The sequence below is a fragment of the Salminus brasiliensis genome, chromosome 1 (assembly GCF_030463535.1).
Source record: "Salminus brasiliensis chromosome 1, fSalBra1.hap2, whole genome shotgun sequence".
NCBI lineage: Eukaryota > Metazoa > Chordata > Actinopteri > Characiformes > Bryconidae > Salminus > Salminus brasiliensis.
Window position 1 is genome coordinate 63,064,288 of NC_132878.1, and position 18,057 is coordinate 63,082,344.

The window sequence follows — 18,057 nt, forward strand, 5'->3', positions numbered from 1 at the left end:
GATTAACACCTACATTTGGCCAAGCAATTTTTAAGATGCATCACACTTCATTTCCATTAAAATACTTTTATTATACTTGTGTTGTAACTGTTACAGTCTGGCATAATCTAATTCACATTTACTGCTATAAAGCAGATGTGATTATGATATGCAGGTCAAATGAGGCAAAAGTATCATGGTGGCCAAAAGACTGACAGAAATGTGTATTCTTCCACCTGCAGGAAAAAACAAACAAAAATTGTTCAGTGTCATCCTCTAATACTTAAGTGCATCTAAAGTGAAGCTACTAGTTTCCTAGTAAAGAGTAAACTCAGGTATAAAGTAATTCTGAATAATCAATGAATAATCAAAAATGTTTTCATAATTGTGGCAAGGAGAAATTGATAAATTTCATTATTTTATGTATAATAAATTACATGGTCATTTCTACAGTGTGTATTCCTGTGAACTCACCTTCTGCTTTGGTTGTGATGGCAGCTGAGGTTGTATTTTGGGTTTGAGGTATTTGAGGTATTTTGGATTATCATCAGAATATTTGAGAGTTAGATTTTATTGCATGATTTAGTATGAAAGAAAGCAATGTAATTGGCAATTATTATTAAAGTTTTGTGTCAAAGCAAAACTGGCTTACTAAAGTCTCCAGAATTTTAAATTAAATTAAATTAAAAGATATTTCCGTTTTTATTTGATCCTTCAGGAAAATGCTATAGCATGCGTCCTGGTTGTCAAAGCAAAGCTGACAGATGAACAATAGATATCTCATTCACGTCTGTCTCAAGCCATAGACCAAGACATTAAGTTGTGGAGCAATGGAGATATTTTGTTTTTAATTCATCTTTCAGCTAGACCAAAGTGGGGTGGGGGCAAAACAAGTGTTCACAGAATAATATTGTGAACAGCCCATTTCTATTTCAGTGGTCCACAGAATATAAAGAATGTAACACTGTCATTATTTACCACTAGGTAAGAGGTCCACACTCGCGCATATCTTGTAGCAGAGTGAATGTGATGGCTGGTTTTGTTAGAATAAACCTCAGAGAAATCTTTATATGATAGTGGGATATCGTAGTGGCTCACTGTGGGGCCTTACAGGCAACAAGTGGTATGGTTAGGTCAAGGACTTACAAGCATCAACGCTTTCCACAAGCATGCCTTCAGTGTCACTGAGGCTGCCATTGTTGGGGGCCGGCTTTACACCCAGCAGCTTGCACATTAGCGGGTAGATGCTGACACTGTCGAATGGCTCTGCTAAGTAACTCTTCTTGAAGTCTGGTCCAAACGCGCGGAATATTGTTTTCATGTCCATTTCCTGATTGCTGAAGCCATGGTCTCCTTTGTTCACGTAGAAGATGAACCTCTGCAATATAAGACAGACTAGATAACCACACAGAAATCTACATGGTTTACCATCAGAGACACACACACTCTGTAAAGGACTCCTCATAGCTACACAAACTACTTACCGAGTTCAAATTGAAGCCTAAGTCTCCAATAAGAACAATATCTTGGATTCTGCTGTTTTTCGCAATGTGAAAGTGTTCAGGAATCTCGTCCTTCTTGTAGACGGTCAGGTTTGGATGAGCATTCTTCAGAGCATCGTATACGGCCTGCTCCTGGTTTTTCCTGGGTCTTATCATACCAAATCCCCCATAGTCCAGTAGGTCAAAGTGGGTTAGCTTCAGAAAATTCATGTAATCTGAGAGTTTGATTTCCTTAACGTCTGGGTTCTTTTTAATGGTGGTCATGCCATGATCTGATGTGATAATGACATTAAGGCTACTTGCTAAATTGTTCTTTTGGATAGACTCTCTTAGATACCCAATGGTGCGGTCAATCTGCTCAATGATCTTCCTTCTCTCAGGCGTCTCTGGCCCCACCATGTGGCCCACATTGTCAGGCTCCCCATAGTAAAGAGTGACAAAGTCAAAGTCTTCCTTGGTGTACCAATTCATAACCGTATCAATGTTCTGTCGCCATTCTGTTTCATTATCATCAGGGTGGTCGTAAGCCTCCACCAGAGATCTGTCCACAGCCTGTCCACTGTAATTCGCTCCACCACCGGGATAGAAAAACGAGGCAGTCTTAAGACCCTGTAAGACATTGTATATAAGAAACACTTTGTTCTTTTACAAGTACCATGACTGAACATTCTAAGAAATACAAATATGTCTTTTAAAGAGTCAAAACACAATGTTAAGAACTACGATAAAAGGATTCAATTAAATTACAAGCAGTGCAGGAGTGAAGTTACTTCCTAAATGAGGACTCAACCCTGCTACCTGCGTGCAGAGCAAATGTCTTATCCACTTACTTACTTACTCTTCAACTGCTCTATCTATGAGGACTAGTTGTAAAAATGAATTATTGGTACTTTTATAATGGTAATGATTTGGGAAGCCCATCTGGATCCCAGTAAAAATATATGTACAAACCCATTTAGAACCCATGCCCACCTGGAACCCATCTAGCCTGTGTTCCACCCATGTAAGCCCCACTTTTGAGCATGTTGGGACTGTCTTACAATGCAGAAAGGGTATACGTGTAAGTATACTTGTATACTTGTAGTAGCTAGCTTTAAAAAAAAAAAGGTTTTGTTTTAGGGGGATTTATTAATATTTTATTATGCAACCCTACACATTTTATTACAACTAATTTAGTGTAGTATATGTCAACTTTTTTTATATAGTTTAAACAGATACAAACAAATACAGTCTGAAATACTTCCTCACCTGGTTCTGAGCTGTTATCCATAAGGGCAGAGCCCCATTATCCCACCACTCTGATCGCTTCAGAGTTGCTTTATGAGTTATTTTCAAGAGAGATGTGGAATTAAACATCATGTTATGAACAACTCCATGATCTTCTATCCATCTTCCTGTTTAAAAATAACACAGGACATAAATATTAGAAGAATAAATATGGCATATAACTACACTAATGTTCACAGATATGCAAGTACAGTGCAGAGAGAGCTCACAGGTTTTCTGAAATCTGGATCAAAAGAGAAATATGCATTCATTTAACATTTTGTGGCTGCTGTTATCTTACTACCAAAGAAAAAGATCAAATGGAAAAAAAAAATACAAATAGCGTGAGAAAATGCAATCATTCATTATCGCTTTATGAACTTCTAATCAGCTTATGCTTGTTTTGCACCTCAGGACCTTGAACATGTAGATATGAAGATAATCATTTTGTGAGCTAAATCTGCACTCTGTGCCTGTGCAACCTTTGAGATGATTTTGCTCAATGATGTGAATAGGAAGATTACTATCACTGTGCTGTAGAAACTATTAACTCAGTTTACCAGTTTTTTTTTTAAGTTAACCTTTGTACTAGCTAAGCTCTGCATATTATTATCAACTGAGAACCTGATGAGTGAGCATATATAATAACTGTAATTTCACTTATTTATATTCAATGGCATGAAAGCAACTCTATTTCCTTATTCCTGTAGTTATTAATCACACACTCACACTGCTGTGGATTGACACTTGCAGATCAGCAGATCAAGACCAGCAGAATTGATCCACTATACATGCGTTACAGGTGTGACAATACATATCAGCGCTGTCCCACAGAAACCATTTGGCCGAATGACAGTTTTACATAAGAAGAAATAGCTTTAAACTTTTAATGGAAGTCAATGCAAAAATATTTCAGTCATTTTGGAGGATTTGTATTGATCCATTTTTCATTAAATTTAGATACAATGTAAAATACAACACATTATCCCTGTTGACCAGTTTGTGTTGGATTTGATTTTTGGTCAATAACAACGGTCAAGCTTGGACACATTGGTGGTCTAGCTTGGATCATGCTTGTAGACCAGCTAAACCTTCAAAAGAAAACTAAAACACACACTATGCATGTGGAGAGCTAAGCTGGTGAACTTTTATCTGCAGGGATATCAAAGTGAAAACATCAAAAATAGAGATATGAGGATGTTTGTGTGACAGCGAAAATATCTTATTCTAGCAGGAATTGCATGTATTAGCTCGGGAATACAAGCTATTTACTAATGAGAACTAGTGTGTTAGCTTGGGTAAATGTTTTCACTAATGGGGACAAGTGTGTTAGCTTGGGTAAATATTTTAGCATGCTAATACAAGCTGTTAACTAGTAGGGAGTAGTGAATTCAGTAGTCAGTAGTGAATGTGCTGCTGGTCAGTAAAGGTAATATGTTGATTAGCATGTAGGTTTGGTTGGATTCTCTGTGAACTCCAGACACTGTATGGATTTGTTCAGTTCCACCATCAGCTCACCTGATTTTCTGTAATAAAGGACTGATTCAATAATATAGGTGATGGATGGAACTGGAAATACTGGGATTGCTCTGGGAGAGCTAGTCGCACACACACAACATCACAATGCATTGTTTTTTTTATTCTAATGTCAGTGTTTCCATAACAATACACATATTTTCCACTGTGTACTTGTTCACAGTAGTCTACATGTTGCTTTTAGGTCACTTCAGCTGCGATCAGGTCACATGTTAAAGCTCTGCTCGGGTGACCTTCCATTAACATTATTACCATGTGACCCAAATTAACATGCATTACAATTACAGTCCGGAGGCTTTTAGCAGAGAAGGAGGGGTCAAATGTTATGAAACGTGACATCGCCTGTGAACCTGGTGTATTCAAGCGAGTAAGTGTTTATTTGTAGAGCACATTTAAACAACAAAGTGCCCTAAAATATACATAAAACAGTTCTAAAACATACTACAAAAAGACAGAAATACATAAAAACACAATATGTAGACCTACACTAATACACACATCCACAGAGTAATATATATAGTCAAGAACAATTGATACAATTTTTGCTATTATACCATCAGAAGCAGAGATCTCTACACTCTTGAAAATAAAGGTGTCATGAAATGGTTATTTGGAGCAATACTATAGAATAGTGGTCTTCAACCACTTTATCTATCACACTTCATTCACCTTATCAAGGACTAGTCTGGTAAGGCTGATTAGGGTTGGAGGTAAGTCTACAGGAAGGTAGATCAATGGGCTGGAGGCCACTGTCCAAGAAAGACTGCTTTTGGTTCCCTTAAGAACATTTCAAGGAGTGTAAATGAAGGCTCTTTTTCAACACTAAACATAGGTTTTGTATTTGACCAGTTATACTAGAACCATTTAAGAACCATTATACATAAGTCAAGTATTTGCTTACTGCAATGACATCTTTGGACTTTTTTATTCCCAGTTTTTAACATTGTATTATGGAGATGCTTATTAATCCACTGCATTAATAGCATTCTCCTTACACTTACATACACATGCATTTATGTGAGAATATGCCACCATTTATTATATATATATTTTTATTTACATTTTGTCTGGATTAGCATTACAGCTTAACATTATTTCTATAGAGTTTTAAGGAAAACATTATATCAATAAAATAAATGTGTACATTTTAATGTAGTACTGCATTGTCTCTGAAATTGTCATCGTCAAATATTGTTTGAATTTAAGTCACAATCGTAATATTTTTGATTATAATATGATTGGAATGAATGTACTTAGGTTTTTCTTACCAGTAATAGTAGTGAAGTGTGATGGAGATGTCATAGTGATCATGGGCGGCGTGATGTATTTTGCCTTTACACCTTCTTTTACCAACTCGTCCATATTTGGTGTGTCCACATCTTCATCATAGTTCCATCTGAAACCGTCAAATGATATTAGCAGCAGCTTGTTGGATTTCCTCTTTTCTGTGCTGGACAAAGGCTTGCTGTCCACACAGAGGGACACAGCAATTAGCAGCAGAAGCTCAGATTTCATATTGAGAGTCTGTCCCACCAAGCACCAGCAAGAACAGTGAATATGAAACTGCGCTTTATATTCAGTGTCAGGGCGAGATAAGATAGTGCTGAACACAGTAATCTAACAACATTGAACTTTAATACTCGTTAACGCAGCTGGCAGGACAAAACTATTTGACCTCTCTTTGCCCTATCCTTTTCCTGTGTGGAAAATTTATAATTTTATTTTAAATTAACTAACTAACTAAAAGTAGCTTAAACCAGAAAAAAAACAAGGTGCTGGGCATGGGTACATTTCAGAACATTCATGTTCCAATATATGCATTGACCCTGTTGTCATGAGATTGTAGGTTAGGTCTCTGGTGCTGCCACAGCCATCTGTGGCAGAGTGTCCATAAGAGCATAACTGGCCTCTCTCTCTCTCTGGGTGGGTAGGACCCACCATCTCATTCAGCATGATGCTAGACAGTTTGGGCATTTGTTAGACATGCATGTAGAATGTAGGTAATACAGCCAGTCACCAGTCGAGTTTTTATATTGATTAAATGCTGATAAGATACACTGCTTGGGTAAAACAAACATTGCTACATGATGGATTATTTTCTCAGCACACAAAGTATAATATATGAGGGAGTGGTGGCTCAGCGGTTAGAGCTCCGGGCTAATGATGACAGCGCTGTGGGTTCAATACCCAGGCTTGGCAAGCTGCCACTGTTGGGCCCTTGAACAAGGCCCTTCACCCTCTCTGCTCCCTGGGTGCTGCAGCAATGGCTGCCCACCACTCCGGGGACGTGTGCTCACTGTCCACTGGTGTGTATGTATGTGTTCGCTGCACAGATGGGTATCAGTAAATAAAGTAATTCAGTATGTGCCATGAAAATATTACATTTCAGTGGCTAGGGATGCTAAATGGTTTACATGTGCTGCCAGAAAAACCTTCTATGGATTGACACTAATACCCTAGAATGCCATGCTGCTCATCCATAGTTTCTTATAAAATCAAGGGTAGTAACGGTACTTTGTCCCACTTTGCTACAGTAATATTCTGAGAAGGCTTTAGACTAGATGTTAGGGAACACTGGTGTGAGAGGCTGCAGTTCCACTTTATCTAGACACAAAATAGAAAATCAAGAATAATAACATTGTATTATTATTGTTGTTGTTGTTGTTGTGTGTTATGCTCATAAATATATTATCATAATTTTGTTCAAATGTAGTACATTATAAAATATTATATAGCTAGTGTTAGTGTTTTATATATATTAGGTTTAAAATAAAACAATTATTACATTTTAATAATTGTATTATTTTTATAATCAATAATTACAATAATTACAGCAATAGAACATATTGTATTATTATTATTATTGTTGTTGTTGTTGTTGTATTGTTGTATTGTTATACATATATTATAATACTTTTCCCAATAAGTAGTACATTATAAAACATAATATAGTATTTCTGTTTTGTATTAATAGGTTTAATATAAGAATTACTACATTTTAATTAGTATATTTGTATTCTTACAACAAATAACGACATTAATTACAGCCATTGAAACACTTTTGAATTGTTATTATTTTTATTTATTACTATTATCATCATCATCATCATCATCATTATTATTATTATTATCATCATCATCATCATTAGTGTTGTTAGTACTATAATGAATATGTGTGGTGTGCTGAATGTGCTGTTAGGGGGGCTGTGCAGTGCAGGGTGCAGTGTGACCCAGCGGTTCTGCTGTGTGCACCGTTAGTTATTTATGTAACAGACCCTGAGCTGATCAGCGGCGCTTCCAGAAACACACCAGCGCTTCTCTATACAGCCACTGCAGCTGCAGGCGAGCACAGGAACGGAAAACGGGTTTTTATCCTGGGTGTTTTGCCTGTCTCCAGTGAGTGAGTGGGTTGGAGGTGGAGGTGTGTTCTCTTCTCTTCAGTGCTGTTTTTGTTTTCAGGCCGAGCTTTTCCTCCTCCGATGTTCGTCCACGGTGTTCACAACGACGCCATGCATTTTAAGCCGAGCCGCAGCAGACTCTACACCACACGATGTTGTGGGTGTTGTCATGTCAGGACAGGGACCATTATTCTCGGCACTTGGTACATGGTAAGTTGGACATCAGCTGTGTTTTTGTTTGGTTGTGTTTATCTCTATTTTCTGAAGTCCCTCTCTGCGCTAGCAGCAGTAGCTAGCTAGCTATAGCAGTTTCGTCAGACAGAGGGTAAATCAGTAACGCAAGTGTTGATACAATAACTACTGGTGTTAAATATTCGTAATATTAAGCTCATGTTTTCGTCCCCTGTTTTCGTAATAGTAACTTAAACACAGTTATTTCAATTCTTTATGCTAGCTAACGTCGGGAATACAGTAGCTAGCTAGCATTACCAGCCAGCTAGCTTAAGCTGCACCTACGCTAGCTAGCTAGCGCCAACTAGCTAGCAACTAAAAGTAAATGTTTCTATTTTAAGGAATGCTTACAGTGCAGCTGTGGTGGTTATGAAACATTAGATTGCTGGTAGTTTGTACACATTTTTTCAATGTGTTCAGAGATATAGTCAGCTGGTTTTGCGAGTGTTTTCTCTGAACTCTCTGTCCGACAGCTATCTATCTAGCTACATATGCGTTGGTGAACGCTGTCGTCAGCTCGGGCCTAAACTTGTTGGCTTCCAACTACGAGAACACAGTGCCTAAAGTCTCCGGTTTAGTGCTCAGTAGTCGGTTTAGTACTCTTGTCATTTTAATATTTATTAAAATATTTAGTCTGTGAGGGTTGTGTGTTTAGGCAGAGGAACAGGAAATTAAGCGATTAAGCAAGAAATCTGACATTGGTACTGATCAGGGCAGGAATTCATAATCCAGCGATACGCCCCTAAGATTTTGTCTGTAAAGACACGGATAAAGCTTGACCGTAATGTTGTGTTAATTTCTAACTTAATTTCTGATTTCTAAGTAATCTTAACTAATGTGATTAAAATACTGCATATATTATCACCTTAAGTTGCTAAAGTGTAAACTTTATGAAGTTTAAGTAACTATTTTCAGTATAACAAGTAATCACAGACTATGTTTCAAATGTCAAATTTTCTAACATTGATCATTTTGATTTTATTAGTAAATGAAGGACATGGGTCCTAAATTACACTAAAATTGTATTCAGCTGAACCATAATGTTAAACACCTTAATGTTTAAACACATTGAAGTGACGGTGACGACTAGAAACGTGTGTTTCAAGAAATCCTAAAGGAGGTACAGAATGACTGTGATGTTTAGAGTTGCTTCGTGGAGGCTGAAGTAGGTGGTTGGTGTTTGCTTAGGTGCTGAAATAGGTGTTGCTTAGTAGTTGCTGTGTTACCCAATGTTGTTGATTAAGTGTTACTGGTGTATTTGTATCATCTGCGCTGAAAAAGGTGCACAGAGTTTTGCAGCCCATTCATTTCTCAGTCAGACTGAACAATCTGGAGTATGAGTGGTGTCTTAATCTCGGAAACTGCAGAATGAGATGTTCTTCTAAGAATAGCCTTCTCTTGAAGAACCTCCCCTGCTTCCAGCCAGGAGTCACCGCCATCCACACCACAAACGAGCTGTACACACATGCATGTGAGGGTGTGGGAGAGAAACAGTGTCCGTCTGATCAGGTGCTCAAACCTAATTTTATACACTTGTTATAGTGTCACCCATTCATTTCTAATGATTGGCCAGTTTTGACACAAAGGGTTTACAGAAGTTAAATATAAAACACTCACAATTCAATGGCAATGATCATAATTAATTTTGGGTGTTCAGATGCCCAGTGTGGACAAAGTAATGGGAGGTCATGATAATCAGATTGACGGAGCTACATTTTTCAGTGAACAAGGACAAAACAGGAAGGTTAATTAAATATAAATATATACACACAAACATCCATAGGCATTATGAATAGTCAGTCTAGGTTATAGATTATTGATTGTCATTTGTCAAGTGTACAGAAATTGCAAGGAAAACTGAAATGACTAAATGTACTCTGGCTTTGGCATGAAAGTATTAAAGTTTGTTTAATAAAGGTAAGACATAACACATGTACACAATACAATACATATACATTGTAAGTCAGTCTAAGACATCCAAGAAAATGATGTTAAGCAGTATATAACAATCTATAGTAAGTTTATATTTATATATTTTTAAAAGCAAAAACATTTCCAACACCAAGTTCACCTCTTCATCTAAGTAATTCAGGGGAGCTGCAAAAAAATCCACACAGTGGACTGGAGGAGTTCAGAGACGCAGAGTTCTTAATTACTCTTTCTTTACTTTCCGCTGGATTTGTGTTTATTTATAGTTTGAGAATAGTGGAGACGTATACATTAATTGTGTGTTTGTTTCCATAACATCCTTTTCTAATAAGTGTTCTCTCTTTCAACAGGTTGTGAACCTGTTGATGGGAATCTTGCTGACTGTGGCAGTCACCCACCCAGAGAACGTTCCCACTGTTGATCTGCAGTATGAGGTTATCGAGCACTACTTTGCCTCAGACAGAATGTCAGGTAGGTCATAGTGGTAAAGGTAGCTGTTATGATTCTGGAAGATGCTTAAATACTGTAACCCACTCTAGCCTGGGAGAGACCGTGGAGGAAGGATCATTTAATTCTCTTTTCCTCTCTTTTAGAAAATGCTTGTGTGGGATTTGCCATCTCTCTACTGATGCTCACCATCAGCGCCATGATGGTGTATGGTGCCATTACTGTAAGTGTATATGAGCAAACCATATGGTACAGTCTTATGCAAAAGTTTGAACATCATGGTTCACATAATGTTTTGTTAATTTTCTAAGTGAAAATCTATTTAATTGCACTATTTAATTTTAACATATTAGAAAAAAATAAAGGAAAATTGGCTCTTTTAGATATATGCATTTTTACATGTTGCTTAGATCTGTATTCGATCACTGCAGCATATATTCTTTGACTGACATGTATTTAGTAGAGCTAATGATTACTGTATTAGCACAGACCAGCGTAAAAGCACTGTTGTTCAACAGACACTAAATTAATCTTTAATAGCATAAATAAGTTTAATGTTGACAATGGTTGATGATAATATTACACTGTTGTGCAAAATTATTTCTATTTAAGAAGCAGGGGAAAAGCCTTGGAGGGTTGACTATAAAGGACCCATATGGAAAAAAAACTAAATTCTCTCAGTGTGTAAACACTGTCAAAGTTTCAAAACACATTGTTCACACTTTAGCATTTACAAGTCTGTATATAGAAACTGTGCTCATTTTGAATTCACTGTTTATCTAAAATCATGAGAGCCGAGTTATTTGCGTAGCTCCATCTGCTCAGTGTTGTTTTTTCTTTTTTTTTTATTCTTTTTTTTTAAAGAGGGTGCTATTTTGCTCAATGCTTGCATGGCATCAGTTAGTAAATGAAGAGCAGAAGTGTTCAGTAGTAGGGTTTATGACCAGGTCCACCAGTGATCACCAGTTGTTTTGAGACCTACTTGATGTGAAAAGTACTTTTAGTGTCCTTGTGTCATTCATGCTAATCTGCACTTTACAGTCTTGCATGGCAGCACCATTTAAAACAGGTTTGATGTCTTAACATGATAAGTGTACTGTAGTTTCCAGGTTGAAGACATTTGCCCTAGTGAAGTGTGTTACTCCTTGCTTAGTGAATTTAGCAGTATGCCCAAAATAGAATGCCCTAAAACCCTTTACTACTTAATATCATCTAGAGTAGACACCTCCTGACTTCTTGTCCCATAACACTAACTTTATCTCTGGTCTTTTTAAATGAGTACATGGTTATTTCACCCTTCTTGAGTATTTCTGTAAATTATTGGTATGTGATCTTTAGTTTAATTTCAAAGCTACAATTAGGATATTTTTACAGAAACCATTTGGGATGGAAGATTTTAATATTGAATTGCATTTCTTGGAATATATAGTGCAAACACTTACCAGTAAATGTATTCACATTTATTGTACCTAGGTGTCTACATTGTTTAGGCAACAAAAATGGACAACTGAAAACATAACAATGAACCTGTGTGTTTATTTTTACTCTACTCAAGCACCGCGATGGTTGGCTCATCCCATTCTTCTGCTACCAACTGTTTGACTTTGCGCTGAGCTGCTTGGTGGCCATCAGCTCCCTCACCTACCTACCCAGGATCAAAGACTACCTGGATCAGCTGGTCAGTGCTTTTCCTGGGTCCTTTTATATATATATATATATATATATATATATATATATATATATATATATATATATATATATATATATTTATTATTATTATTATTATTATTATTATAAGTTATAAGTGGGTTTTCCATACATCCTTTTTGTGTGAATGTTGTAAATGCAGAAGAGAAACTGGTTGGAAATGTATATAATATTTATAAATATTGTTTTTTTCAAAGTGGGTGAAAGTTGCTTTATCGCTAAAGGAGAAATGTGGAAAAACTGTATTTGAATAAACACAGAACAGGTTTGGCATTACATCCAATCAGAACAGTTGGCTGTGGGGTCTTCCCACCCAGATTGTTTCTGTGAGAACGAGAATTCAACTGTTATTAAATGGGTCTCTGAACTACTGCCATGTTTAGCTGACTGAGGGCTGTCAGAACTACTCCAAAGACAGAAAAGATTTGAATGATTAAGTGTCACTGTGTGCAGTGACCGAAACTGAGAGTTTTGTGCTGTGTGTTCTTCCTGTTTCAGGATTTTACAGGATTGATGCAAAACACTAGCTGATAGAAACACTGATTAACCAAGCACTTAAAATATGTGAAGCATTTGAATGGAAACCAGAGCTGTTTTTGTTGAAAGTCCTAGATTCTTCACAATGGCCTGTTATGAAATACACACAAGCTCATTTTTGCTTTCAGCCGGACTTCCCATACAAAGACAACCTTCTTTCTCTGGACTCCAGCTGCCTTCTGCTGTTTGTGCTCATCTTCTTCGCTGTCCTAATCATCCTGAAGGTACTTAAACCTCTTTTGCAGATTGGAATGTGCATATTGTACTGTGTTCGGGCTGCAACGATGCAGTGCTTTTCTGTACAAAGCCTTAAGTGGGAGGGCTTATCAGAGTTCTCTAAACTTGCTTCCTCTCCTTATAACAGTTGGGCTGGTATTCAAATACTCCAGTGCCCACATGTTCAAATATAAATATGCTTGAATATAAAAATAACTTTTTTGTGTGTACAGGCTTACTTGATCAACTGTGTGTGGAACTGCTACAAGTACATCAACAATCGAAACATGCCAGAGATTGCTGTTTATCCTGCTTTTGAGGCCCCACCTCAGGTATATCAGCCTCTACTGCACTGTCCACTCAGTAGGCCCTAGCAAAAGAGCTGGTCACAACAGATATATTTAACCATCATAACCAAGGTCACAGCTTTAGACTTGTGAAAATTAGCATGCAAATTTATTCTTATGCACATTTGTGAGCAGTGCTTCATGCTGGATCTCACCCATAGATAGATATTTTAATGGCAGTACAGGCAATATATAGTTATACCTAACAAGCTGCAGTTTGAACCAGACAGGATAGGTGTGTTCTGTGATAAGATTATGTAAAAGGTTATCACAGTATCAGTATAATATTAATGCAAAAATACATAAAAATATTATTCAGTCTCTTTATCAGTACAAAGCTATTCAAAAACAGCCAAACTACAGTGTCAGCTTGGTGCTAGTTTATTAAAATCTATTAATTATTTTGCCCATTTACAGTATTGATTTACAGTGTGTAACTTTCTGTACTTTATATACAAGTCTACTTCCCCCTTCAAAGAGATCAGTATCAAAGGCTATTTGTTAGCATCTGCTTTACATGCACAGTGTAGTGCTGTATTTTTGTTAAAGGGTGTTACATGAGGAGCACTGCAATTAATACTGTTTAAAGTGTGTTCAAGTCTAGAACAGTGGCCACCAACTTTCCTCCTGGAGCCTTTCTGCAGCTTTTACCTCCATTCCAAATCTAACACTCTTAATTTATCTACCCAGACATTAATAATAATAATGTCATATTGAAGTCTGCAGGAGGGTAGATCTTTAGATGCAAGTTGTGAATACTGCTGTAGACGAATGCTTAATTGAGCAGCTACTCTAAAGTGCACTGCTTATTCCTTGCCAGCAGAGGGCTCTCAATGCATAAGTAAGTCTTATCTGCACTTGCCCACTTGCAGGATGGGGAAATGTTTTAGTTTTGTGCTCCTGACTATTATTCCATTCTTATGAGATTATACACATTGCAATTGATGTGCTATATTATAAGATGATTTTAGTTTAATAATATTAAGTGTTTCTCTTGTGCTTCTTTTACAGTACATCCTTCCCACCTATGAAATGGCCATGACGATGCCAGCAAAAGAGCCTCCTCCTCCCTACATGCCTGCCTGAAGTCCATGTCTCTCTACTAATTAAAGTCACTGCAGATATCTCATGGCCTTTTGATCCCACCTTCCACTCTGTAGAATGGAGGGTGCTAAGATTTCCCCACCACAAGTATCACTTTAAACCTCTGCATATTGCATAGACTTAACCATAATTGTCATTAGCATGACTTAATTGCCTCTCATAATGTGTTGTGACAGTTCATCACTTACAGATCTATTTTTGTAAAGTAATAGAAAACAAATGAAATAAGACTTTGCAGTGGGTTTTTTTGGGGAAATGGTTGTTCCAGGTTTGGGGGAATTTGGTTTGTGGTGATTATGCCTCATCGCGAGCTGGATCGCATAGCAAAGTTGTGCTTCTTGACAGCATTGTATAGTTTATTCCTTGTGGTGACGAGTTTCTCCTGAGACGGGGTGGAACATCTGCCAGCGAGTAATGCACATGAAGCAGTGAAAGCTTTCACTTTTCTCGTCTTTCTGTTTTCTTTATTTTTTTCTTCTTCTTCTTTTTTTTCCTTTCATGCTTTTCTTGGTGACTAAGTTGAGGAGATATTGTGAAAATAATACATTTTCTTTGCCGGTTTGCTGTCCATTAACTTTTAGAAGCACTACTTTCTTGCTTGGCTAATGTAAAGTAATCTGTTTTAGTTTAAGCGTCTGTCCTTGACAATCCAATGTGAAACTAAAAGACCCTTTTTTTCCATTCGTGTATTTTGTGCGAAAGTAAGATTTTATCAAAGCATAGGCGAAAGAGGTCGTAGCACTTTATCTTGTTTTATATATTTAGTGTTGTGTCAGTCCACCCATCCATTCATTGATCCATGTACCAGCATCTTAAGCAGCATTCATCGTGCGCTGTTGTTGTGATATAGTGGTCATTGCTTCAACACGTTGCCGACAAGAGAGGAGGCCCTTTCTCTCACAAGAGACGATGCTTTGGAAACTGCTAGTGTTGTAAACATCAATGGATGCATGCTACTCCCTCTCTCTTTCTTGATCTTTTTCTTGTACACATTCTGGTGAGCTGATTACTTCAGTAATAAACAATTTGAAAAATCTCCTGGAGATCTATATTCTTGCACACTGGAACTTTTTGATTGCCTTAAAAGCCATTGAGTGTTAGAACTGGGATGGATGTGAAATCTGTTTGATGGTAGTTTACAGGTAATGGTGAGATTCAAGAAAATAGTTAACAGCAGCCTTATTTAAAACATATTAATGAGGCCAGAAGTTGGTTCAAGTAAGCAGAAAGATCTATAGATTGATTTGTATGTTCTTTACTGAAATTCTTACAGCGTGTAAATAAATACCCCTCCCTTTCTGCACATCTTAAATAAAGGTGCACAATTAAATACCAAGCTCATGCAATTTACAATGTTGACATCAGAGCCACTACTAAATTGAGAGTAATCTTTTGTCTAAACTGTAGCTAGTTAACAAATGGTCCTGTGGTCAAAACAAGCCTTGCTGAGAACTGCAAGAACCATGAAACACAGTCATATTTGTGTAAAACCCTGTTACATTACTGTCACTTTATGATTCTTTCACTTTTAGTGTCGGTTCTATATCTCTTAACTTGTCCAGGAATGCATGTGTAAAGTGTTTTCTTTGGTGGTGTCTCCAAAGGTGATTTGTGTTTTTCTGGATGTGGTTTAAAAGTAAATTCAATTCCTCACCTTTAGGGGGAACTAAGTAGCAAAATACTAATTCTTACATAATTCTGATTAATTAATTAATTAATTAATGTGTTTTATCTGTAAAAGCTTATCTGACTTTTGTCATCTTCACAAACGCAGGAACAAGCTGTAGTGAAGCTAAGAAACGTAAATGTTAAAGAGGATTTGATTGGGCACCCTATTCAACTAGCGTGTTTACATTTATTAGGAGCAGGAAAATAATATAAAGTTGAGGAAATACAGTTCTGGGTCAAACTTACATGACCCAGCGTGTTGGTTTCTACACATATGACGCATATAGTGATACGCATATAGTCAGTTTAATCTATCTATGTGTGTCCTGTTTTATAGTTAGCCAGAACTGGGTTTGGATTGAATCCTATTTGAGTGTGGAAATCTCTTGGTTTGTAGCAGAGATGTGCAGCTGGGAAAGAAAGGTAAAGGCAGACATCACATTGTGCTCTTACATATTTTTCATATTTTAAAGGATGAGTCAAGGTCAGATCAGTGCACACATGTTGCTGAACATGCCAACGTGTATGCTGGGCATTCCTAACCTTTTCAACCCTCATGACCATCCAAGGAATTCCTCACCTCTGTGTTTACCTGAGCACAGGATGTGAAAATCTTTTCAAGGGATATATTTTCATTCTTCACTGCAGACATGATTTGAACTGCTTGAGCATGTGCGTCTGTAGCCACAAGACTGACTGAAATCAAATCCAGTCACATTTATTGTCACAGGGTGAGTGAAAATTTTAGGTGCAATAATAAAAATACAAATATATACAGAATAAAAAATATTGAATATATATTGTCGCTGTCCAGTAAAAACATGTATCTCCAAAATGGTAAGCCTACAGGAGAAGGCAAAACTGTTCTGAGCTCAATGTCAGTAAAAATAAGAGTTTATTCCAAGAGCATTTCTATTGGTCCGTTCATCTGTTCATACAGAGCAGGACATGGAGAAAACTAAAGTGGACAAAAATGGAAATAATTGTTTTTCAATTTCATTGTACAGCAACAAAATACACATTCTTTGGTGGGTGCAGATTGTGTTTGTATGGGGTGGAGATGTCTGAGCCAACCAGAGAAGCATGAAGAAATTAATTAAATGTTCAGTCATTTAATACTGCTGTTCAGAGTGTAACACTTTTGATGGCAGCCAGGATTTGTTGGATTTCCATGCTCATTGGTGAGGTCAGGTACTGATGTTGGATGATACGTTCTGCCATTCCAACTCAATCCCAAAGGTATTGGATGGAGCCCCATCATTCCAGAGAACCCAGTTCTACTGCTCCACAGCCCAGTGCTGGGGGATTTACATCCCCCTAGCTCACACATTATTGTATATTGGGCATGATGAACTTAGGCTTACGTGCAGGCTTACGTGCAGATGCCCCATAGACTTCTATGAATGTGATTCTCCTTTGGAATATGAAACATTTTCCGTCCATCTTCTCTGCAGTTGGTATAGTTTACTGCATAACCTTGTCGTTTTTGCTCTCTAGCGATATATATATATATACAATTTGAAAATATCAGCAGAATCTTGCAACAGTTTAATGGATAAGAATAATCCAAATTGCTTAAAAAGTTTTTTTCTGTTTTTTTGAAAGTTCACATTTCAGAGATGATGATGATAATTTGATAAATTAGATATGACAAATAATAATGAAATAATAAAAAGTAAAAGATAGATGGAGATAGAAGTGCATGCAAAGCTCACTCTTACAGGTAGAATTTCCTTTTAATAAATGTTTTCTTGTAATGCTGGTGGATGTAGTTCCAATTTCTACATTTTGTACCTGTTACAAATATGTTAAAGTATAACTATGACTGAATGAATCATGCTGAGAGACATTAAACCAGAGAAGGAAAATGGTATAATGTGAAGTGTATATATGTATATATATTCATGACTAGATGATGGGGCTATTAGTTTACATTCAAAATGTATCTTAAGATATCAGCATATTTATGAATTTCCTTCTCTTGTTTGTCTTTATTCTTGGGAAAACGTTCATCAGTCCTTGAATTTGTGAAGATTTGAATGTGATGTTCCAGATTATATTGAAGTTTGTGTAGTCTGCTGGGGTCTTCTGGGTGGTCTGCCAGACAGCTTTGGTAAAACAAAAGAGTAATGGAGAGTTTACATTTCAGCGATGATGATGCATTTGTGGATATGAAAAATAGTAATGAAA

General features: G+C 37.0%; 2 protein-coding genes across 2 annotated transcripts; one reads left to right on the forward strand and one right to left on the reverse strand.

Moving 5' to 3' along the window:
- Nucleotides 1-141: 141 nt before the first annotated feature.
- LOC140561020 (ectonucleotide pyrophosphatase/phosphodiesterase family member 7) lies at nt 142-5,810 on the reverse strand. Its single transcript, XM_072685839.1, has 5 exons — nt 5,552-5,810; nt 2,730-2,875; nt 1,464-2,090; nt 1,126-1,357; nt 142-215 (listed from the first exon to the last, which is right to left on the reverse strand). The coding sequence occupies exons 1-5, from the start codon at nt 5,796-5,798 to the stop codon at nt 142-144; spliced, it is 1,326 nt and encodes a 441-aa protein (XP_072541940.1). The 5' UTR covers nt 5,799-5,810.
- A 1,700-nt stretch (nt 5,811-7,510) lies between these two features.
- On the forward strand, nt 7,511-15,235 carry laptm4a (lysosomal protein transmembrane 4 alpha). The gene is made up of 7 exons (XM_072685852.1): nt 7,511-7,891; nt 10,192-10,312; nt 10,435-10,511; nt 11,844-11,966; nt 12,661-12,756; nt 12,982-13,080; nt 14,107-15,235. Exons 1-7 carry the CDS (start codon nt 7,763-7,765, stop codon nt 14,179-14,181), a joined length of 720 nt encoding a protein of 239 aa, XP_072541953.1. The 5' UTR covers nt 7,511-7,762; the 3' UTR covers nt 14,182-15,235.
- The last annotated feature ends 2,822 nt before the right edge of the window (nt 15,236-18,057 follow it).

Bases quoted from the DNA above. Each gene is read 5' to 3' on its own strand.
- LOC140561020 (XM_072685839.1), bottom strand. From the start codon at position 5,798: ATGAAATCTGAGCTTCTGCTGCTAATTGCTGTGTCCCTCTGTGTGGAC. The intron at 2,091-2,729 runs GTGAGGAAGTAT...AATGTCTTACAG, and splicing joins GGATAACAGCTCAGAACCAG to GGTCTTAAGACTGCCTCGTT. The intron at 216-1,125 runs GTAAGTCCTTGA...TTTTTCCTGCAG, and splicing joins TGTGGAAAGCGTTGATGCTT to GTGGAAGAATACACATTTCT.
- laptm4a (XM_072685852.1), top strand. From the start codon at position 7,763: ATGTTCGTCCACGGTGTTCACAACGACGCCATGCATTTTAAGCCGAGC. The intron at 7,892-10,191 runs GTAAGTTGGACA...CTCTTTCAACAG, and splicing joins TTCTCGGCACTTGGTACATG to GTTGTGAACCTGTTGATGGG. The intron at 10,313-10,434 runs GTAGGTCATAGT...CCTCTCTTTTAG, and splicing joins TGCCTCAGACAGAATGTCAG to AAAATGCTTGTGTGGGATTT.